Here is a 24,589-nt window from a genome sequence, read left to right on the forward strand (position 1 = left end):
CAGCGAGGCGCTGTATTAAACTCATACCTGAGGTACGCTCCCTGTTCGGAAACACACACGTTATGGACTGAGGAGGGCAACTTGTGGACCGTCCATAACAGTCTTCTGGAAATGCTAGCCCGTTTTGAGTCAGACTTGAAGTTCACTCACGCACAACCATGGCAGACATGTACAAAATGGGCTAAAATGGCCAGAAGGCGCATAGAAGAGCGGTCCACAAGTTGATTTTGCACTGTGAAAAATGATCCTGGTCCCTGCCAATTTGTGTAACTTGCATACTTTGAAAGGTGAGCTAATGTTATGTGTTTTTATTTAGTTTGGACATGTCTGCCGTTGGCTGTGTCAACTTCAGGTCTGAGATTCAAAATCCTTTCAGCTTTTTCTTTAAAGTCAACCTGCGGTTGTAGTAAGCTTGGGATGTTGGACGCTTGAGGGTTTTGGCCTGCTCTTGTAAGCATGAGCGATATATCTAATGGGGGGGGAAGTAAATTAAATAAAAGTTTGAGGTCTGGTTCTGCATACCGTGCATTTATCAATCAGCTTTATTAGGCCTGTAAGTGACTTCGGAGTGCGCCTTACATCCAACTAAATGCTCAGTGAATTTTCAGTGAAAAAGCGTGTTTTTCTTCAGTTTTTTTTCAGAGAAAACCACACGCTGTGACTCTTTCCTAATTTAAGATTTCCCAAGCAGCACATAAACAAGGCGCATTTCCCCTGAGCTTGCACGGGCAGCGCCTCACCCCGTTGGGTTTCACAAGAGCCTCTCAGACTCGTAATAAGACCGAGAAAAGACTACTTAGAAGACTGAAAGAACGAAATGGAGTGGCCCGGTATGGGGAAAACTCACGTGCTATATATTTTATACATAAAACCAGAAGCTGCAAAAACATAATGAACGTGTGGATACAGGGCTGGAGTAAAACTCCAGACACAGCCAGCAGAGTCACTGTCCACTGGAAAAGCAGACAAACTCTTACTGGCTAAAGCCTGAAGAACCAAGCAAATAGGGAGTTTGCACGTTCTGGTTCATTTCTTCCAAAAACATTAACTGCTGCTACCACTACTACCACTACCACTACGGTAGAAAAAGCAGCAGATATTTCCCCTGCCATCTGGGTTTTATGGTACACAGAAGGGGCTGTGATGTCACTTGAACCCCCCGTTTCCTGGTGGCAGGCTTCGGGGAGCTGGGATCAGGCTGGGCTGCATTCTCCCGGCTCAATGGGGCAGAGCAGATCTGAGATATGAGCACAGACCGGAGAGAGGAGGGGGGGAGTCCGTGTTCAGGAAGATCTGAGATATGAGCACAGACCGGAGAGAAGGGGGGAGTCCGTGTTCAGGAAGATCTGAGATATGAGCACAGACCGGAGAAAGGAGGGGGGGAGTCCGTGTTCAGGAAGATCTGAGATATGAGCACAGACCGGAGAAAGGAGGGGGGGAGTCCGTGTTCAGGAAGATCTGAGATATGAGCACAGACCGGAGAAAGGAGGGGGGGGGAGTCCGTGTTCAGGAAGATCAGAGATATGAGCACAGACCGGAGAAAGGAGGGGGGGAGTCCATGTTCAGGAAGATCTGAGATATGTGCACAGACTGGAGGGGGGGGCGCAGGATTCCGGCGTGCTCTGAAGTTCTCCAATCTTCGTGTGTCTCGCAGACAGGCCGGCTCATATTGGGGTGGACATGCCATATACTGTACATCCGAGGAAACGAAACTGAAAAAAGCTGTATTTGTACACAGCATTAACCAGCAGTGTTTCTGTTTATACTGAGTGTGCGCGTTTGGGGGAGAGGGGGTTATAACAAGTTTTGCTTGAAAGAGGGTTTTATTTTACAACTCAGAGCCAAGGATTACAGGGAAAAAAGGGCTATTCAATTTGAACAATTGAACCCACCCTGCTCCCTCCTCCATCCCCTCAAAAAAATGCTCACTCAAATTCCTGGGGAAAAGCTTCGGAAAGCTTGGGGAAAGAACCAGTGAAAAAAAAAGTGTTGGCATACCAGCAAACAAGCCCCCCAAACCACAAGCCGCTGCCTGGAGAAAGGGCCCTATTTCCACATCCACCCCTGGAACCCCACTAATCAAACCAGCCGCCCTACGGAGTGCTGGGCCAGGCAGATTTTCCCGCTCATCTGCGACCAACCCCGCGGCTGTCTAGCCATTTTTCACACCTCACTCCCAAACACGCAGCGGAGTGCTCAGTTAAACTGGAGTACAGCTTTACTGTAGGTATGGGTACAGGCAGAGGAATAGGTACAGGCAGAAGTAGAGGTACAGTTGAAGTAGAGCATAAGAGCAACTGCCAAATTACCATAATGTAAATGTAATATAGAGGAAGGGAGAGGGAGAGAGAGAGAGAGAGAGAGAGAGAGAGAGAGAGAGAGAGAGAGAGAGAGAGAGAGAGAGAGAGAGAGAGAGAGAGAGAGAGAGAGAGAGAGAGAGAGAGAGAGAGAGAGAGAGATGTTATCATGGTATTGCAGATGAAGATAAAAAACCGTCTGAAAGATCTGGTCTCAGCAGTTCTGTAGCGCTGGTCGGACAGAGTGGGAGTGTGTTTACAGCGAACATTAATACACCTCCCCCGTTTTCAAGAGTCGACAAACTCAACCGAGAAAGGCGCCGACATCACAAAATCGACACACCCTGCCCTGACACTGCCTTCCCTTCACTGTTGGCCGGAGTAAGGGTATGATCGTCTTCCATAGGACTGTAGCTAATCAATCTTCAGCAATTACTCAATTCAATTAGATGGCAGGCAGTCCAGCGTAATTATGCCTGCTAATCGCTCTTCGCTTGGGGGTTGGTCCTTTAACAGTGACGACCCGTACGAAGACCCCCCACCCCACCCCCGTACGCTGGCGAGGCAGACAGTTTAAACAGCGTTCTCAGCGCTTCCACCATAGAGGACAGCAAACAAACAGTAGTGTGCAAAAAAAACAGAGGTGTTTCCATCAGGTCAATAAGATCTTACTTGGCAAAAGCCATTTCTGGCCGGCACTGAGGGACCGGGGATAAAACATTGATCCTCCGTGCCTTTGAGCGGGCCGTTGAGCCAGCCGACCCGGCTCAGTGACCCGTTAGAATGGCGCACGCCTCGTCCATTTCGTCAGGTACAGTCGATGGCCAGGGCACGGGGAGGGGGGGGGGCAATCCTGTGCTCTCACGGAGGACTGTTACACCACACCACATCTCACCACTGTAGCACATTTTACTCAACAAGCCCCAATTCAGCAAAAAAAACAAAAACAAATACAAAAAAAAACATTCACCTTGAAAAAAACAGCAAATTGAGCGGCAAAGAAAGACACAGGGAAGGTAATCTTAAAAACATTAACTCTTTGGATAGACAGGACACAAGAGCCTATGACAAGATGGCACATGCCTTGTTCCGAAAAGTTGAGGTTCTCAAACACACATCCACAACCAAAAATGGGCATTCAATGGCATTACTAAATCTAAAGTATAGGACAACAGCAATACAGATCACAAAATAAGCAATAATATCAATGATAACCGGGCAGAAAAAATAAATAAATGGCTAACTAATAAAAAAATACTAAGGCCCACGACTTCAGGGAGGGAAAGGCGTATCAAAGTTCAGTGGTAAGTTTAAATTCACATCTTTTTCAGTTGGAAAGGCAAAGGCACTGCAGAAGCCACACTCATAAAACACTTGGCCCGGGCTTTGACAAGCAGGCTTAAAAAATGAATCTCTCCCTCTCGCTAGCAGCAGGCTCTAAAAACACTTTATAATAAAGAGGTTGGGCCAGCATGGCCCAGACACGCAGACACAATCTTTCCAGTGGGGGGAGGGGGGGGAGAGGGGGGGGTGCAGAACTAGGCCATTCACCAGAGACCCTTCCCCGATGCTCAGGGCCCGTGTGACCTTCACGATCGACCTTCGAACTTGAGATTCTGAAACTGGCCCCGGGGTCCGTGCAGCAGGTGTTCCTCCCATTAAGACCCCGTTCAGCAGACGTGTCGTTGTAATTCCATTGTTTAAGCATTGCGCATTATGGGGTGGCATTAGCTCAGGAGGCGAGAGCGCTGTAGTGAATGTAGTCCATTTACCACTCGTGTTGTTGAGTCATTAAGTTCTGCAGACGTTCAACCCAAATCCTCTTTGCATTTGTGACCTGTATTAACGCCCTCAGACTACTAGCTGTAGCAAGCCTCTCTTCAGATTGCCACTAGCTTTTCTATATCACTTCAGTGACCAAGCCAGGGAAGATTGTGATATGGGGAGAAAAAATGAGGGCAAGCTTCATGAAAATCAATTTTAAAAAACGTAGACAGCTGAACAGCTGATGCCACCAGGCTACAGAGTGAGCGTTAGCAGTGCAGCATTAGCATTAGCTACCCTCTCCACGGGCAGCGGCTCTTACCACACTCCCAGGATGACGGCCTGCTCCTCCGCACTCAGGTCGGGCAGCTGGTGCTCCTCGGGCTGGGCCAGGCTGATGTTGTTCAGCACCGTGTCGTCTCCCAGGTCGTGGTCCTTCAGGAGCGCAAACACACACACACGACAGCACAGCTCAGTCGGCGCCACTCCAGGTACAACTCCAGGTGCCACCCAGCAGGACCCAGAATACATTACAACTCCAGGTGCCACCCAGCAGGACCCAGAATACATTGCAACTCCAGGTGCCACCCAGCAGGACCCAGAATGCATTACAACTCCAAGTGCCACCCAGCAGGACCCAGAATGCATTACAACTCCAAGTGCCACCCAGCAGGACCCAGAATGCATTATAACTCCAGGTGCCCCCCAGCAGGACCCAGAATGCATTACAACTCCAGGTGCCACCCAGCAGGACCCAGGGGCTTCACTGCCCCTCAGGTGAGAACAGAATCTGCTTGAACAGGAAGTCACTTCACCTGGAGTAATGAGGTACATTAGGGTCTGTGTTCCCCCCTTCACTGAGTCTCTGGTGTACTCCATCTCCCAGCCCCCAGCCCCGCACCCCGCAAACCCCCAAATTGGAAAACAACAAAATTGGTTACGTAATTGGAATGTCACCAAGCCATTTTGTTTTCGCTTCAACTGGAACATTTGAGTAGAAAAGGCTACACAGTATACATACAGACAATCCTCAGTGATTCTGTGCCACGGAATGTGTGCAAATAGTTTATATTTTTTTTCTCCTTCGTTTTTTTTTAAGTGCATTTATGGAATGGAAACTCTGAAAACATGCCCTCCGGGGACACACTCCTCAGTCGGTATAAACAGAAAGGACTGGACCGTACACCAGGTACCGTCATACTTGAGAGACGGAAAGACGGTCTTGCGGTGAACCGCTCGGAGACAAGCCTGGACGGAGGATACGAGCGGGGAAGTGCCAGATGAGTCAGGCACAGGCAGCATATGAAGGACAGGTGAAGGGCCCAAAACCACTAAAGACTGCAGAGGCAAGTCTTCTGAAGGGATCAAAATGTTCAGCCATTTTCTTTTCCAGGAGGGGAACTTCCAGCACTGGTGACATCAAAAATTGATGCCCCGAGAAAAAATAAACTAAAAAAAATATATATATATATTTTATTTAAGTATGAATATAGTATATTACATTGTTCATGAACTATTTAAGCTCAGTTACCTTGCATAAGCACGTTCATATTTTGGATTTCAATTTCAACATCATTACAGACTTCTTCCATTAAAAATTTAAAACCTCCATCTGCCAGCTCAAAATTTCAATTACAGGGATGCAAAATGATCAACAGTAAGGCAGTATATTGATAATTATATTCAGAGCCAAAATGCCCTTTGAAAAAAGGCCACAATTACAACTCATCATTTCAATCAGTCCCATCTGTTCCAAATCTTTAGAAGTCTCCATTTCGAAAAAATAATTCCCAGTTTCATATTTGATTTTGCATTGCAGATTATATCATTTTGCAATACTATCCTCTTTAATTGGATCACATAAGGTTCCTCATATTATTAAATACTCCAAATCCAAGTCACATATTAGTATACATGACGGCATATTTTGCTATTATGACTGATCTTCACTTAAAAAACCTTTTCACTTTTATTCATATCTGGATTTTCCGAATAAAATATGGTACACTAAGATTACCCCACTCCCCATATTAATTTCCATAAGCCTACTGTATGCTGTATTTGAAGTCATAAGAGAAGAAGAGGATGTCACAATTTGTAGATGGTCCCTTCAGGGCAGAGGGGAATGTAGCAATGGCAGCACAGACATGCCTTTATATGATTATTTTGGCTAATTGCCATCAGTGTTGAACTTGAACCTCTTTAAATAGCAGGGGGTAAAATTCCAAATAGAGCTTATTAGAGTCTGTTTTTAGCTTTTTTAGGCCACAGGCATAGTTCAAAGCAAAGCTTCCCAGAAAGATTAAGCAAACGGCCATGCAACACACAACTTCCACAGTAATGACCAAACACAGCCATTAATACTGACTGCCATTTCCTCAGATGTGAGTATAACAGAGGGAGGATAGCAAATTAAAAATATTCAATTTGATTCATTTACAGATGAAGCTTTTTACAGAAGGCACTTCACAGCATACCGTGACTCTTCTGCGGGAGTAATCTATTGACTAATTTTTTTACCCGTCTATCGTAGCCCCTTGTATTTTATGCTTTAATCTAGGACTTTTCAATTTGTATTTGTCAAGGTTCCTCAAATTGTAGTCGTCTTGGTATGGTTAGTTACAGACTTGGCCTTCATGTCTTGTGTACTGGACATACTGGTATGTTCGTGGCCTTCCAACCGATCAAATATGAATTGTGTGTTTGGTTGTTTGTTGTATGACCTTGAAATGCATGGTTTTGTACGTCGCTTTGGACAAAAGCGTCTGCTAAACAAAATGTGATGTAACGTAAAAGGGCAACACACCGAGCCTGCACCATAGAGCAAGCAGGTGGGGAGAAACCCCCTCAAACAGAGGCGAGAAAAACACATAAGTAGGCAAAATACTTGCTGCCCAGCAGATTGCCAGAGGCTACAGACAGGTGCATTCAGGATGTTATCACAGGTCTGAGGACCATCGGTGAGCAGCAGGACAGCGTACGCGGAGGTAGTGTCCGAACCGGGCCTTTCAGATCCTCCTGACCCACCAGCCGGCTCCCTACGTTTTACACAAGCCCGCTCAGCTCACTTGAGTCCGGAGAGACCGGGCCGAGTCTGATTAAGGAGAGACGGTTCTAAAATATACTATAAAATATACACTCACTGAGCACTTTATTACGTTATTTATTAGACTTATTAATTTAGACTTCTGCTTCTGTAGCCTATCCACTTAAAGTTTTGTTGTGTTGTGTGTTCAGAGATGCAGCAAAAGACTTAATACGGCAGAAAACACCTTAAAAAGCTCCAAAAGTGTATATATACATCTAAATCCTTGCAGGGAGAATTGAGCCAGGCAACCTATGAAATAATACAGAACGAACAAGCCCAAACAAGCAGGAGGATGGGGGGAGGGAGAGAGAAAGAAGAGAGAGACAGAGAGGATGACAAAGAGAGAGGGGGAGAGGGAGAAAGCATGAGAGATGAAGAAACAGAGAAAGTGAGAGACAGGGAAAGACCGAGAGAGAAAGGGAGAAGGAGGGAGGGAGAGGGAGAGAGAGAAAGAGAGAGTGTGTGAAAAGGAATAAGAGCAGCCTCCCTGCTTCCCCCACATCAGTAAAGCCGCTCAGACACACCTCATCCCCCATCATAGTGCAGGGTGGCCGTGCCAGGCACGAACACGGTGAGGGTGTATAAGCCTCTGTTACCCCGGTGTGGGTGTGTAAGCCTCCATTACCCCAGTGTGGGTGTGTAAGCCTCCGTTACCCCCGGTGTGGGTGTGTAAGCCTCTGTTACCCCCGGTGTGGGTGTGAAAGCCTCTGTTACCCCCGGTGTGGGTGTGTAAGCCTCTGTTACCCCCGGTGTGGGTGTGTAAGCCTCTGTTACCCCCAGTGTGGGTGTGTAAGCCTCTGTTACCCCCGGTGTGGGTGTGTAAGCCTCTGTTACCCCCAGTGTGGGTGTGTAAGCCTCTGTTACCCCCGGTGTGGGTGTGTAAGCCTCCATTACCCCCAGTGTGGGTGTGTAAGCCTCTGTTACCCCCGGTGTGGGTGTGTAAGCCTATGTTACCCCCGGTGAGGGTGTGTAAGCCTCTGTTACCCCCAGTGTGGGTGTGTAAGCCTCTGTTACCCCAGTGTGGGTGTGTAAGCCTCTGTTACCCCAGTGTGGGTGTGTAAGCCTCCATTACCCCAGTGTGGGTGTGTAAGCCTCCGTTACCCCAGTGTGGGTGTGTAAGCCTCCATTACCCCAGTGTGGGTGTGTAAGCCTCCATTAACCCAGTGTGGGTGTGTAAGCCTCCATTACCCCGGTGTGGGTGTGTAAGCCTCCATTAACCCAGTGTGGGTGTGTAAGCCTCCATTACCCCGGTGTGGGTGTGTAAGCCTCTGTTACCCCAGTGTGGGTGTGTAAGCCTCTGTTACCCCAGTGTGGGTGTATAAGCCTCTGTTACCCCAGTGTGGGTGTGTAAGCCTCTGTTACCCCAGTGTGGGTGTGTAAGCCTCTGTTACCCCAGTGTGGGTGTGTAAGCCTCTGATACCCCAGTGTGGGTGTGTAAGCCTCTGTTACCCCAGTGTGGGTGTGTAAGCCTCTGTTACCCCAGTGTGGGTGTGTAAGCCTCTGTTACCCCAGTGTGGGTGTGTAAGCCTCCATTACCCCAGTGTGGGTGTGTAAGCCTCCATTACCCCAGTGTGGGTGTGTAAGCCTCCGTTACCCCAGTGTGGGTGTGTAAGCCTCTGTTACCCCAGTGTGGGTGTGTAAGCCTCCGTTACCCCAGTGTGGGTGTGTAAGCCTCTGTTACCCCAGTGTGGGTGTGTAAGCCTCTGTTACCCCAGTGTGGGTGTGTAAGCCTCTGTTACCCCGGTGTGGGTGTGTAAGCCTCTGTTACCCCGGTGTGGGTGTGTAAGCCTCCATTACCCCAGTGTGGGTGTGTAAGCCTCCATTACCCTAGTGTGGGTGTGTAAGCCTCCATTACCCCAGTGTGGGTGTGTAAGCCTCCATTACCCCAGTGTGGGTGTGTAAGCCTCCATTACCCCCGGTGTGGGTGTGTAAGCCTCTGTTACCCCAGTGTGGGTGTGTAAGCCTCCATTACCCCCGGTGTGGGTGTGTAAGCCTCTGTTACCCCCGGTGTGGGTGTGTAAGCCTCTGTTACCCCCGGTGTGGGTGTGTAAGCCTCTGTTACCCCAGTGTGGGTGTGTAAGCCTCTGATACCCCAGTGTGGGTGTGTAAGCCTCTGTTACCCCAGTGTGGGTGTGTAAGCCTCTGTTACCCCAGTGTGGGTGTGTAAGCCTCTGTTACCCCAGTGTGGGTGTGTAAGCCTCTGTTACCCCCAGTGTGGGTGTGTAAGCCTCTGTTACCCCAGTGTGGGTGTGTAAGCCTCTGTTACCCCAGTGTGGGTGTGTAAGCCTCTGATACCCCAGTGTGGGTGTGTAAGCCTCTGTTACCCCAGTGTGGGTGTGTAAGCCTCTGTTACCCCCGGTGTGGGTGTGTAAGCCTCTGTTACCCCAGTGTGGGTGTGTAAGCCTCCATTACCCCAGTGTGAACGTGGCTCGCATCGCTGCACAACAGCCTCTCTGTCCTGAGCTCCTGACACCCAGCCTACGCTGGGGTCAGAGGCTGTGTGCCCTAACACTGCGGCCACTTGGCCAGGCGTGAAACACTTCATCATCTGACCTACCTCTCCCAGCCCGCCTCACTGAGAAGCAGGTCCAGGGACACGCCGTACTGTACCAACCAGGGGCACATTGTGCCAGCCAGCCAGAGACACAACGTACCAGCCAGGGCTGCTAATATCGCACTGCCATCCCAAAGGAGCAGCTCTGGCTGACTCTCCCTGCTACCTGGTTGCTTGGGGGGCTTTACATTACTTTTATTTCAGTGTGGGCAAAAATTACACAAATAAATGTCAATATAAATGAAAAGAAAGTAACCAAAGACTAAAGTTAGTCACAGTAATTCCCCACATTGTGGTCAGTTGAAAGATTAAAGGTACAATTGGTAATTCCGGACTTCTAACGATCAAGAGAGGAATTGCAGCAACAAACACGTTCAAACCACAACACTTTTCTTCCCGCCCCTTCTCTGTGAACGCGCTGACATTGAAACGCCATTGGCTGTGGCAATTAGAACTAATTTTCAACCAATCAGCTTGATCTTGATTTATTGTAGAGCTATACGATGTTTAGGTACAGAGCGCCGACCCATCAACTACATATTTTGAAACCAGAATTTAAGGACTATAAACACAGGCAGTTGACATGAGTCAACATGTCAGTGAGCCTTTTTCAATGATAGGAAGGGATTAGATAGAATGGTCTTGTAATAATGTTTTAACACAAAAATCTTACCAAATTTACCTTTACCTTTAAATAGCGAGCTGCCTATTACATTACATTATTGGCATTTGGCAGACGCTCTTATCCAGAGCTGGTGCTGTGCTTATGCTGGTGCTGTGTTGTCCTGCCTCTCACAGCTGACACAACATTGCCCCTAGCTAAATGTAGGCATAGCATCTAAAAAATAAACACAGCCAAAGTGAGACAACCACAATACCAGTTAGTCATCACCCAACCTTGTCCAAACTCAAACATACCGACAGTTTGGCTGACTGTCTGCCCTGCTGATGGTTAAGCCACAGACACTCCTAGCAAATGATTTCCAGAGGTCTACCCAACACATTCAGCAACCAGGCTCGACTTCACCAGCTCAAACGATACCTCCAATCTCCGCAGAGTATCAAACAATTACCCTTCTCCATTATAATCTCACACACTCACAGTCACACACACTGAAAACCTGCCACAAGCCGACCGTACTAAAACTCCACTTCCGCTAAAAGGAAGCTCACGGGGTGTCTCGGTGGCGCAGCCTGTAGAGCACCGACCGCATGCTCATTGCGAGCCGCGACGTCAGCGGTTCCAATCCGACTGTCTGACATTTTTCGCATGTCTTCCCCTCTCTCTCGCTCCCATTCTTCCTGTCTCTCTATACTATACTGTCCAATAAAGCTGAAAAAGGCTGAAAAAATATAAAAAAAAATAAAATAAAAGGAAGCTCACAGTAATGCCAGGAATAAGGGTCAGTAATATTCGCTCTATGCGAATAAAATGGGGTAAGCCCCACAAAATGACTTGCGTAGAACCAAAGTGAAATCTCCCTCCAACGCATCCCTGAAAGTCTGATCCACTCCATAACTTTCTGCCCGGCTCATTGCGAGTCAATCACCATTTATACCCCAACACGCAAAACCTATTATTCAGCAAACACACACCTCCAAACCAAACACGCAGGCCAACACTTCCAGCTACAAAGTGTTAGCGTAGTGGTTTTAAAAGCACCCGAGGTGTTAACGAGGTGTACCTCTACATTACTGCTGATTTACCGTGAAGGAGAGAACGCGCTTGCTCGAAGGATTCATTTCAACCTGCCTTTCGTGAGCCGATTGAACCGATCAAAAATAGGTGACAACGCAAAAAACGCTAAACTGATGAAAGCGTTTTGAGAACATAACAAAGCCGAGATGCCGACAGAGGCGTTTTTAAAATGGCGGGTTTATTGATGCTGGCGCTACGCAACGGACACAAATGTGTCTTTTAACGGGACTCCTATCCTTGAGAGGACAGGGAGGTTCTGCACACTCAGTGGAAAGACCGTGAGTCTGCGTGACCCGTAAAAAGGACAACGCAGCCCGATCGAGCCCCATCAGCAAACAGCCAGGACGGCCTTTCTGCCCTCCACTGCACCCCCCAGCGCACACACAGCTTCCTGCCCAGACAGGAAGTCAACAGGGGGTCATCATCCCCGGACACTGGCCTGGAGACCTCCAGGTGAGGATTTTAGAAATACATGCCCACTTCAATCCCCATTACTCCCCATATGTAGGAATTATGACTAGGTGCCAGATGCACAAGTCCCCACCTTCCGCCCAATCACACACACACACACACACACACACAAAGATGAAGCAGGGTGGTGGGGGGGATGAACATTCTCCCCTCTCGCCAGTCCTTGAATCGGCAGCCCCAGTTCCGGCCCGGTGTTAAAATGTGTTCCATGTTTACCCTGCAGAAGGTCAACTCGGGGTCAAAGTGCATCTCTGGACACAGATTGGTGGTCGGACACTCGGCATTGTGGGACACCCTCTGAAAGAGGCTGGCCGTTGGTCCCCCTCTCTCTCGCGAGGCACAGACACTGGATAAGCGCCAGAGGGAGTAAACAGTGCGCAACAGTTTCTCAAGAAGGCCGACACAAACCCCCGCCACCCACCCAGCCCCAAACCCTTTTCACAGCCGACTGGGAAAGAAGAAACACGAAAACGAGAAACGGCTCGACTGCCCAGACATTTTCCACTCGGCTACAAGGCCACACTGCACGTTAGATCATTACTGGATGAATAGTGGAGTTCACCCTCTGGTGGTGACTTTGAGGTACTACACAGGATTTGCCCCAGAAGCTTTGGGGGAAAGGGGTGGTTACCTTGGGTAGGCTTTCCCGGGGGGTTGGCGCTGGGGTGAGGCTCGGCTCTGGGGGCTGGGCCCCCTCCTGGCGCTGGACGTGGAGAATGAGCTGAGCCAGGAAGTTCTCCTGATACCGCGTCCGCTTCCCCAGAGCGCCTGCAATCGAGAAAAACTCCCTCATCACCTCCCAGCGTCAACACTCACAGAAAACAAAAGTTTAAAAAAAATAAAAGTCTCTCTGTTCCTTCTCAGCTGCACACAGCTTGCAGCCCTCATTCCAAGATAAACAATAAACAACGGGCCCAAACAGAAAACGCTGCGCTTTCATTTCCAGCGGTTATAAAATGTGAGCGCCGCCATCCAGAACACAGGCATCTCCGCCCGGCAACAGTGTCAGCTCTTCTGTATTTACCCTCTGTAAATAAGGGAGTTCAGGTTTTCATTTGGGCTCACCGATTCATCAATGTTCCCCATTTTAATGAGGCAGAGTCCGCCCGTGTGTGTACCCAGTCGCTATGAGCCGGAATCTCTGAGCCGTTACCCATAATCCTCCAAAAAAAACCAGCTCGGTCGGTTTTAGATCCGTGCTCAAACATAACGGCTAACACTGAACGCTAAATCCAATGGCGACGAGGCCGGTATCATTAGTTACGGATGGCGGGTTTGGCGGAGGAGCGTACGTCCACGCAGTTACCCTGGAGACCATCGGGGGGCGCCGCAGGGGGGGGGGGGGGGTAGCATCCTCAGTGGCAGAGGCATTGATTCATATTTTAACTGTAATTGTACTGTTGACTATACATTGAAAGCGAGTCTGGATTACCTATCCTGGAGCTAACCGCAGTGGTGCTAGTGAGCAATGTCTCACAGCGTCACCAGGAAATGAGCTTAACAAACCAAGCTTGGTTTTGGCAGTTTGGCGCGGCCGGATGGGCGGGGGGCGGGTGTTCACACCTGTCACGGTCACCTCCAGGCGGGACAGCTCGCGGGCCTGCTGGAAGTGCTCCTTGGCAGGCCGGTACTCGTAGTAGGTCAGGCAGGTGTAGCCGCACTCCAGGTGGAACTGGACGGCCAGGTTTCTGTGCGTCTCGCTGCCGAACAGGGCCTCCACCTTCAGCACTGCAGGTTAGAATACATCCTCATCTGAGTCTCCGTCTTAATGCAACCCAACATCAACACTTTCCGCACTTTATTCAGCCACATTCTATGATTAAATGGTTTTTCAAAGTCTGCATAAAAAGTACAAAAATGCATTTTAAAGTTTCTTCAAACCCAGTCTTGCTCCAATGATACTTCCAGGGATTCCAAGTAATTAAACTTGGTTATTAAACTTCTTTTAAACTTTCTTTTTTTAACATATTATTGCTTGTTCGACTAATATTTATTTCAAGTTTTTCAAGGAGTTACTCATGATGGCGATGACCATACTAATCACCGTAAAATGGTTTCTTATAATTGGCTGCAGCAAAGCTTTGCATCTTCAACCACACCGAATTGCACCAAATTGCATTTTAGGGTAGCCTCCCCCCATACCGTCTCGAAGGTTCAGAAAACGCAGCCGCTGTTCCCTGTCCAGCCTCTCTGCGTCCACCCCAACACCGCGCCTCCTGACCCAACACAGAGCCTCCCGACCCAACACAGCGCGGCCCCACCATGTTCCCCGGGCGGTGCGGCTGGTTGCCGGGCGACGGAGGCCTTGAGGTGACGTGTGGAAGGCAGTCTGGGAGGCCGTATTTCAGACGCCCTTCACTGCCTGTCCCACATGATTACTGGCTACTTCCTGCGAAGGCCGCGTTTCCGCGCCGACACCGACACGTGTGTAATTTAGGTGGTGAGCGTGCGCTCGCAATTTGGTTTTTACGAGCTGACCGCCTCGGGGTGGGGGTGGCGGGGGGTATATTTACTGGGTTCCGTTTGTCACCTTCAGCGGAGTGATATCATGGGGGGTCGGGGATTTGTTACATAACGAGAAAAAAATAAAAAAATAAAATAAAAAGCGAAAAAGAAGTCCAAATTAGGCCCATCGGTGAGTGGGCATCCACACACAGAGCTGTCCGTCACTCTCACGGTCGAGTGATCAGAGCCCGGGAGTCAGGAGAGGTGAATTAACACTGCGATCAGCAGCAGCTTCCTCTGATCAATTAAGCGGAGTGTAACTAAACCCAGCGGACCCTGCGGCTCTCCAGGACCGGGGCTACACACCTCTGACCTGTGACATAACACCAGCCTTACCCGCACACAGGAGTCACCGCAACACTGTCCAGCACAGGCTGGGGGAACGCACAACAGTTACCCAGCAACAGGGATGCATTTCGGAGTGCGTCGGATCGGCCGGAAACGCAGAATCCCACGAGCCTTTACGCCTTGCGTCTCCCAGACCAGTGCTCTTTCTCAGCTGAAGACGCTGTAGGTTAGCATGGGTCCATTTGGTCTGCCATAAAAAAAACTAAAACGTGCATCTCAGCTTTTTTTGTTTTAATGTAGTGGAGTTAGTGGAGTGGAGCTTCAGTCTCAGCCTGAGTCCAAATCACTGGCAGGAATGCCTCTGCCAGGCCAGCAATCTCTGAGAATACTGCAGTGCTCAGAATCAAAAGAAAAAAAATTCAAATGCATGAATAAATAAAAGGATTCAATGTACTTTTGCAAACCCTCCGTCTGGTTTGAGTACAGACGGGGGGCGTCCATTACACAGGATCCCGCGTTAGGAGTCTAATCTGGGAGCTGTGGAAGTCCCCTTCCCCCCTGAAACCAATCTTAATGGTTTTAATAGCATCAGAGCCGCGATGCAGGAGCGAGTCACGTGGCGTGGGCGCTGCGTTACGGAAGCAGCCGCACAGCGAGACGCTCACCCGTAATGAGAAACGCTCCAATGAGAACGCTCGTAATGAGAAACGCTCCAATGAGAAACAATGAGAAACGCTCGTAATGAGAAACGCTCGTAATGAGAAACGCTCGTAATGAGAAACAATGAGAAACAATGAGAAACGCTCGTAATGAGAAACAATGAGAAACGCTCGTAATGAGGAACGCTCGTAATGAGAAACGCTCGTAATGAGGAACGCTCCTAATGAGGAACGCTCCTAATGAGATACGCTCACAATGAGGAACGCTCGTAATGAGAAACGCTCCAATGAGAAACAATGAGAAACAAAGAGAAACGCTCGTAATGACAAACGCTCGTAATGAGAAACAATGAGAACCGCTCGTAATGAGAAACGCTCGTAATGAGAAACAATGAGAAACGCTCGTAATGAGGAACGCTCGTAATGAGGAACGCTCGTAATGAGGAACGCTCCTAATGAGGAACGCTCCTAATGAGATACGCTCACAATGAGGAACGCTCGTAATGAGAAACGCCCGTAATGAAACGCCCGTAATGAGAAACAGTCGTAATGAGAAACGCTCGTAATGAGAAACGCTCGCCAAGGTTTAGTATTCACGCTGCACTTTTTCTTTTCCCCTCTTTCATGTGGCTCCACAGAGCCACACAAAGAAAAGCACATCAATAGACAATCACAATGCAGAGATGAGGGTCCGCTCCTTCAACACACCCCCAAACCCCCCCACCAGCCCATCCTCCACACCCCCCTAACAGAGGAGGGGTGTAAAGAGCGTTCGGTGGGTTAACGCTGCCTGTTTGCCTGTCGGTGAGGTGAGCCTCCTGCTCTCCCTGGTGCTATTCTAGCTACGCCGCAGCTAAACGCTTCAACGGCCCAGCTCGTTCTAGGCACCTTGGCGGGTTCTCGTCTGGCGGCGGCTGTTCATTCTGTTCCCTCAACAGGGAACAGGAAGGATTAGCACATTCAAGGTCACAATCAAGGAGTTTCTTCTTCTTCTTCTTTCATAAACAAAGGGCTGACGTGGTCACATCCCGAGGTGGCAAACTGGAAGGTTGACACCAAACACATTTCCCGTGTTCGTGGCCTTAAAACGGTCGGTTGACCGTTTTCTTTAGAGCACATCCCAAAGGCCAGCGGTAAGTGAGGGAGCGAGGCTAGGCCGCCGAACAGCAGCGGGACCCAGGGGACCTCAGCGCACCGATCCCTCCGCCCCACCGCTCACCGCGCGCGGACACGGTTTGGCACTCTCTCTGTGAATAATCAGAGGTGAGAAACACGGAGGAGACGCGCTCACACCCTGTGACATTTACGTGGGGAGGAGCGTGACATTTCGGCACCACGGCCAAAGGCACCTGTTCCCCGCTTCACTGGCTCTGATGAAGCCCTGTGTGGTTGAGACGCCAACCGCTAGCATGGTAAATGAGGCGCTGTTATTTGTTTTTTGGAGCATTAAGTGTGAAAGTATTTTCTTTCTGTTCTTAACATGTCCTGTGACCCATTTTTTTTTTGGTGTGTGTATGTTGTTTCCGATATCTCCTGCCCCACCATCCTCCTGGTTGTATCTGAGTGTTGGTGTGGCAGCTCTGGCTGTAGGTGTGCACAGACAGACAGAGTGGGTTTATCTGAGTGTTGGTGAGGCAGCTCTGGCTGTAGGTGTGCACAGACAGACAGAGTGGGTTTATCTGAGTGTTGGTGAGGCAGCTCTGGCTGTAGGTGTGCACAGACAGACAGAGTGGGTTTATCCGAGTGTTGGTGAGGCAGCTCTGGCTGTAGATGTGCACAGACAGACAGAGTTGGTTTATCCGAGTGTTGGTGAGGCAGCTCTGGTTGTAGGTGTGCACAGACAGACAGAGTGGGTTTATCTGAGTGTTGGTGAGGCAGCTCTGGCTGTAGATGTGCACAGACAGACAGAGTTGGTTTATCCGAGTGTTGGTGAGGCAGCTCTGGCTGTAGGTGTGCACAGACAGAGTGGGCAGCTGCTGCAGGTCACAGGTTCACAGGACTCCATCCTGCCACTCTGCTGATGTCAGCAGAGCCCCGCCCTGGACACAAGCGTTCCTGCGACACCGGGACAAAAACACCGGTGCCGCTCGTGTCTGCGGGCCGACGCCAACCTGCCGTGACAGATGGGTAGGTCTCCGCCTCGCTGTGCAAAAATCTCACGAAAAAGCAAACAAACAAAAAAAAAAAACCGAACACAGCGTTCTGTAGATTACAGATCTCCACAGGACAGACCTGTCTGACTGGCATTCACAGCCACGGTGCTTTTTAAAAAAATGACCTCTGTGCCACTGCCTGCTCATCCTCTCTGCGTCTACGGCCGTCAGCAGTGCCGTGCAAATGAACGCTCTCGGTGCTATAAACGCAACATGGAGGTCAGAAACGGGGGGGGGGGGGGGGGGGGGGTTAGGACAGACACCTGCAGAGCGTCTCGAGGTGAAATGCTACAGTGAGTCAGTTCCTTATGGGGGCTCTGGAGTGACGCATTCACTCAAGGCGTTTGTTCTGATACGCGATTAAAAGCCAGAGAAAGTGTGGCATGCAATTTACAAGTGAGAACGTCTATGGAACGTCAGTTTTTTTTTCGCCCACAGCATTGATATTCCAGCGCGATTTCACTCCCACCTCTGACAGAGTTGTGGAAGCAAGCGGGTTACTGTAATTTCACCCATTTGCAGTGGGGCAGCATAGCCTTGATCTGCTACAATTTTTCACGGATTAATATTTCAGATATAGAACTGGGCTAAAGTAGATCAGTGGAGCGGGGCAAGGGGAGCAATGCAATTGAACATTACATTCTGGCCGCGGCCAAAAAAGAGGGAGTGCTCGGATAAAGTATCTAGCAAGTAGATGTTTCCACACAACTGAGGTTCCTGAGTCAGATGAGCAATCCCAGTTAATATCCCAGCATGCTCCAGGTCACATATTAAAGTGCCAGACAGGCTTGGTTGCCTATGGCTTGAAGCCAAGGCCTTGGTGACTTACATGATGAAGTCAGCTCAACTAATACTTAACAAGGAACAGAGGTCAAAGGTGAGGTACACACCTGGTACATTTTTCTAATGGTCTATTGTGCATTTGACGAAATACAAGACATCAAATGATCCCCTAGTTCCATCCTGGAAAAATCTGCCCAAGTGACAACTTGTATCACCGTGTTGAGTAAGATATATAGAACCCGGCTTCAGAAATATGATAGTGTTTAACAGTGGAACGATAAATTAAAAATCATTAACATGGAATAGTTCGCCGATGTTGAGCAATTTCAAAAGCGGGTCTTTGTCGGAGGGAAGGCTGGCAGCAGTTCAGGAATTTACACCCAAAATGCAGACAGGCCAAAAGTAATGGGAAATGCTCCACTGCAGCGATGGAGACAGGTGGGGTTGCCCTACGGTCTGAAACACGGAGGTTTCTGACGGCTTTTATACCTCCTGCGCATGCGGAGCAGCTGCACACCATGCATTGCACTCCAATTTCTTTCCAGAATCCCGGAATCCGCCCTCTCCACAGAGCCGGGCACCAGAGCAGGGAGAGAGATTTCCACACAGCCTCCCCCCACCCCGCCCCGCACCCCGGCTCACACCCGCAGCCCGGCGCTTTAATTATCTCATTAACCGAATCGATGAGAAGCGGAGGGGAGAAAACAGGGCTATATGTCACCGTGCTCCGAGCTTCACCCGCTCGATCTGCGACTCCCACCACCGCCACATCATCATCATCCCGGCTCCCTCTGCCCTGGGGCTGGCCACAGCCCCCCCCCCGCCCAGAGATGACTGATTAACCCAGGCTACAGGGCCCTGCTTCCCTGCCCCGGACGCTCGTTCCGCGGCCGCGATGTCTCCCAGCCGTCATCGCACTCTCGTGATACACGGGGTGCTGCAGCGGCAACCGACGTCAAGCAAGCAAGCAGGCGGAGAATGCAAAACGTAAGGGTCACGTACCCTCCTGCGCCCAAGGTAAACAACACGGTGGAGCTACTTCCAGTGAGCGGGATGAACAGGTCTCTGTCGCGGAAATAACCAGTGTTGCGGCCTCTTTCGCTCAACCAGGAGCCAATTGGGCAAATCGGTTGGCAATCCTTAAATATGGAGCGACTGCAAACGCAAGATCTCAGGAATGAATGAAACAAGACTAATTACACGGTGTGTTGGGAGGTTCCTACCTCGTTTGGACAATAACCGCCAGAGCCACTGGAGAATGACACACAAAACAGCCTCAACCAGAGCAATGCCTAATTGAGCTTGCTTCATTGGTCTACAACACGGTTATACGGTTATCTACAACAGAGAGTCTATAGACATACAGCGTAACATATAAAATAACCAATACAAATGGATTTGGTTTGCCTGTTCAATTCGCTACAGTCGCCTAGTTTGCTTCATCTTGAACACTGAAAGCTAATCTTGTAACATCAAAGATAATTCACAAAAGTCTGCCTTAAAATGGTCTTGCATTCGGGCTCATTTTGCTTTCGCAACAGCACGCCACTGAAGAGTCTTTAAAGGGTTGAGTCTCACCAAGATTGGAAACAAGAACAGGGCATTATCTTCCTCAGAAGAGCAGTCTGACTATCCCAGAAATGCGGTCATGCTGCCCTTGAAGGGTGGCCGATACCCGTTTTAAAAAGCATTTTCATTGTGCTATGCCTGAGACCAGAACACACATTGCTTTCACCCAAGGAGAGCTAAATTGTGCTTTTAGTTCGATGACCTGCAGCATACAAACGGTGAGTTTAAATCTTGAGGCACTCTCAAACAGAAAAGAATCTCCACCACGAAAACCTAGACTGGAAATTTCATGAACAAGTATATATTTTTAAACCTTCTTTATTCATGTATAATAGGTCTATAAAATTGGATTACTATTGTATGTAGTTTTATGTAATAACATCAGTATAACATTTAATAACAACAAGACTTTTCACTATAACCTCCTGGGTCTAGGATAGTTATCTGCACAATGCATTCACAGGCACAACGGAAGTAGGTTTCAAGCCCATAGTCTCTAAAACAAAGGAAATGCTGCATTCTCATTAATTGAACAAAAACTCCTTCGATTCATCGGCTGAATGATTGATTGGGCTATCGGTGGAAAATATTGACTTGGCACCGGTTTCTGCTTGGGTTAAAAGTCAACGGAGCCTCTCGCAGCAGTTCTGCGAGCATAAATGCGTTTCCGAGAGAAAGGTTTGTGATCAGGCAGATGGATGTCATCCTCAGAGAAGGGAACTCAAGCGCAGAGGATACGTCAAATCTGACATAAGCCGGAAAGCTGAGAAATGCTATTCTATTTCCGAGTGCTGCGTGCCACAGTTTCCTAAACTGATTAAGGGGAGAGAGGCGCTTTCACCGAACCCTCCGAATGTGGATGCCAAAGGGGGGGGGGGCAGAGCTTCTCAGTAGAACTCGTACATCTTGCCAGCAGTCAACTGAACACAGCAGATTTCCACAGCAGGACGGAAGCAATGCCCAGAAGGCCTCAAAGCGTACAGATTGGTCAATGCTTTCGAAGACACGACCGCAAAAAGGTGCACCTCCCACAGCAGCGTTATGACACGTGAGCGCACCTCGAGGGCCCGTCAGAGGCCTGGCAGGTCTGCCCCGATGCGTCAGAGAGACTGACCGAGACCGAACCGGCCTGCAGCTCCGCCTGCGTTACCCAGCGCTGGCTATTCCTCACGGCTTACTAAACATACTGATGAGCCTGGTGCTGAGGCAGTTATCCCTGGCCTGGTAATGGAGAAGTTATCCTGGGCCTGGGACTAGAGCGGTTTTCCCTGGCCTGGTACCGAGGCAGTTATCCCTGGCCAGGTACTGGGGCAGTTATCCCTGGCCTGGTAATAAAGCAGTTATCCCTGGCCAGGTACTGGGGCAGTTATCCCTGGCCTGGTAATGGAGCAGTTATCCCTGGCCTGGTAATGGAGCAGTTATCCCTGGCCTGGTAATGGAGCAGTTATCCCTGGCCTGGTACCGAGGCAGTTATCCCTGGCTCCAGTTCGAATGAGTGAGAAATCCAATTTACAGGAGCCCTGTGCATTTATTCAGCATGCCACTGCAGCACTGCCATGCTTACCATAACTCATCACACTCCCATCTCCCCACTACTCTCGGTCTCTCACACACTCACGCACACGAACACAGACCCATCTATAAGCACCCACCATCCACTGATCAATTGGCAATGACATCACTACCTCTGAAGATTAAATTACCGGTTAAACTCTGGTTAAATTACCTCCCACCAAAGGACGTCTTAAAGTTTGAAGGTGATAACCAGTCACACTTGTTAAACAGAACTGAAGACAATCGGGGCTTACTGTTGCTTATGTCGTATTACGTCTTGAAAAGGCAGCCCTGGATAACTTTTTATTCAAGAAAATGAGAGGCTGGGTGAAATGAAATCACAACAACACCACCAATCACATAATCGCTACCCCTGCTGCCAAGGAGTAGAAGGCACACTTGGACTGTCTCACTTGCCTCATGAAAAATATATGATCCAAATGAAACATGGTGCTTATGTGGATGGCTAAATTATAAATTATAAAGAGACAAACAAGACAAACAATGCGGAGAAGCTCAAGGATAGATAGTCGTGGGCCCAGTGAAAATATAATGCTCTTTGGTGTGTCAGTGGTGTAGTCCGTAGAGCACTACCCACATACTCATTGCGAGCCGAAACATAGGCGGTCAAATCCGCGACCTTTGTCACGTCTTTCTCTCTCGCCCGTTCCAATTCTTCCTGTTTCTCGACAGGAAGTTCTGGACCTTGGGAGAGGGCAGAGTGGCCGAGCCGACCTGTATCCACGGTGACGGAGAGCGGAGGTGACTCCTACCTTTCTCCTTGCAGCTCAGTGCCAGGGTCAGCAACTCCGGGGAGCGCTCCTCCAGCACCTGCTGGTGCATGCTGACGTACCGGAGGGTCCACCAGGGGAGCAGCTGAGAGAGAGAGAGAGAGTGAGAGTGAGAGTGAGAGTGAGAGTGAGAGTGAGAGTGAGAGTGAGAGTGAGAGTGAGAGTGAGAGAGAGAGAGAGAGAGAGAGAGAGAGCGTGAGAGAGTGAGAGAGAGAGCGAGTGAGAGTGTGCGAGAGATAGAGAAAGAGAGTGAGAGTGAGAGAGAAAGAGAGAGAGTGAGAGAGATAGAGATAGAGAGATAGAGATAGAGAGGGAGAGATAGAGAGACAGAGAGGGAGAGGGAGAGAGAGAGATAACACAGGTCTCACCAACAACTCCTCCGAGGCACAGCAACCTCCCCCCAACCCCAACAACTGCTAATGCTGACCCAGCAGTAAAAATAGCCGACCCCTCTCTTTTCCAGTAAACACGAAACCCAAAGTGGCAGTGGCAGTAACAGCCTTCAGCCATTGGACAGCTGCCCCCCCCACCCACCCACCACACTCCTGGCATTTTAAAAGCTACTGAAGCACGTGAAAATTCAATTTGCACGTCAAAACGAATATCTCAGGATTTCTTTTTCACTTAAGGGGGGGAGTGAGTGTGGGGGTGTGTGTGTGGGGGGGGGGTGGATCCCAATTCACAACGGCAGGATGGGGCATTAATTGTAAGGGGTACCCCAAAATCAATATTCCATGAACAAATGCCTCAGCGGATAAAAGAAATTAGAAAAAAGCGACAGATTTTTTATGCCTTGTTGGGGGGGGGGGGGGCAGAATGGAGGGGGTTGCCAATCTGCCCATCATTCTACAACCCCCGCCCGGACGAAACTCGTGGAGAAAGGTGCCAACAATTAACTCCTCGTGCCGCATTTGCATATTAAAGAGCAAGATGCCGGAAGAGGGGGCCCCGCTCGGCCCTGGAGAGAGGAACTAATCTCCGCTACAAGCCCACGAATTAAACTCTGCTGAATGGGGCCACGCGCTCAATTCCCCCGTCCGTCCAGCGCTTTTTAATATTCAAAACGCTTTAAATTCCCCCGTCCGCAAAACGGCGGGGTGGCATTACTGGGCAGAACAGGAGCTCCTCGGTCATGATCTTATCGAATCGAGATATTCCGGGAGGCGGGAGTTACTACGTGTGCTTACGTAACGTTAATTCCTACCCACAACGCTGCCCGTAAAATATTTACTACCTCACCTCACGAGAGTGCCGTCATATAAAAACTCCAAATAGAAAATACGGTTGATCATTTCCCCTTTGTTTTATTGCACTACGGCTCCTAACAACTGAGTTAAGGTCTATGAAATACGCCTCAGCTCGAGAGTGGGAGGGCTGGGGGTACAAGTGTGAGTTTGTCAGGAACATGGTGAAGGAAAGATTCACACCACAGCGCTCACAGATGCGCGTTGCCGTGTGTAACGAGGGGTTTGTGGACTCTGACCCTGGCTGCCGTACCCTGCGCTCCTGCGTTCTCCACAGACCGTCCTCCATTAAACCGCCTGCTCGTGCCCACCACTGAAATTTGCAATCAATTGATCTGCTCTCTGGTTTAGCCCTGCACCTCTGACTAATGCACTTCTGACCACAGCAGCCTCCGTGGACCAGGACTTTCCTTCAGAGTGCCATGCTGACATCACCTCTGACACCGCTCCTGCTGTCTTCATCACTGGAGCTACTGCCAGCCATGCCCCCCACAATCACCCCATTTGAGTCATTCAGGCCTCATGGACAGGCAATGTCAGCCGTAATTAAAAGGGAAGCCGGCCAGGGCTCTTCTACATGGCCCAGAGGATGCAGGGAGGCTAACTGATTAATTCAGGAGCCACACCTGCAGTTTATTTATCCTCATTTATCCACCTTTCTACCACTGCCCGTCTATGCTCAATGGGGACATTTCCATATGATAGAGATGGAGAGACGGCTACACCCACGGGTCTTCAAGTGTTTAAGTGAGCAGAAAGAATGAGTGAAACCAGCGTGCATAAACACAAGAGCACAATCCCATGCATATACATATACATATACATATACATATACATATACATATACATATACGAACACGCATTCAAATGCAGTCACACACAGAAAAGACACTCACTCAGTCACACACACTCTCAAACGCACTCATGCACACGCACACACTCACCTGGAAGCTCTCCAGCTTGGCCCCACAGCGGACCAGCAGCACTCGGGCCAGGAGGAGCAGGAGCGGGTTTGACACCAGGCTGTACACGGACTCCCCGTCCAGAACCAGGCTGCTGAGGAGGGCTGCTGTCAGAGCCTGGGGCTGGGGGAGCAGGGGGAGCAGGGTTAGCACCTTCACACCACACCCCCCCCCACACTGGAGCTGAACAGAGCTGTCAGACCCCGAA

General features: G+C 49.5%; 1 protein-coding gene across 1 annotated transcript in view; it reads right to left on the bottom strand.

The window, feature by feature from the left end:
• ttc27 (tetratricopeptide repeat domain 27) overlaps positions 1 to 24,589 on the bottom strand; it is a 98,172-nt gene that overhangs the window by 64,826 nt on the left and 8,757 nt on the right. Inside the window, 5 exon segments of the mRNA XM_061227506.1 lie at positions 4,384 to 4,496; positions 12,505 to 12,641; positions 13,437 to 13,601; positions 22,158 to 22,260; positions 24,364 to 24,504. Of these exon segments, the coding sequence (XP_061083490.1) occupies positions 4,384 to 4,496; positions 12,505 to 12,641; positions 13,437 to 13,601; positions 22,158 to 22,260; positions 24,364 to 24,504 (659 nt within the window).

The sequence above is a fragment of the Conger conger genome, chromosome 18 (assembly GCF_963514075.1).
Source record: "Conger conger chromosome 18, fConCon1.1, whole genome shotgun sequence".
NCBI lineage: Eukaryota > Metazoa > Chordata > Actinopteri > Anguilliformes > Congridae > Conger > Conger conger.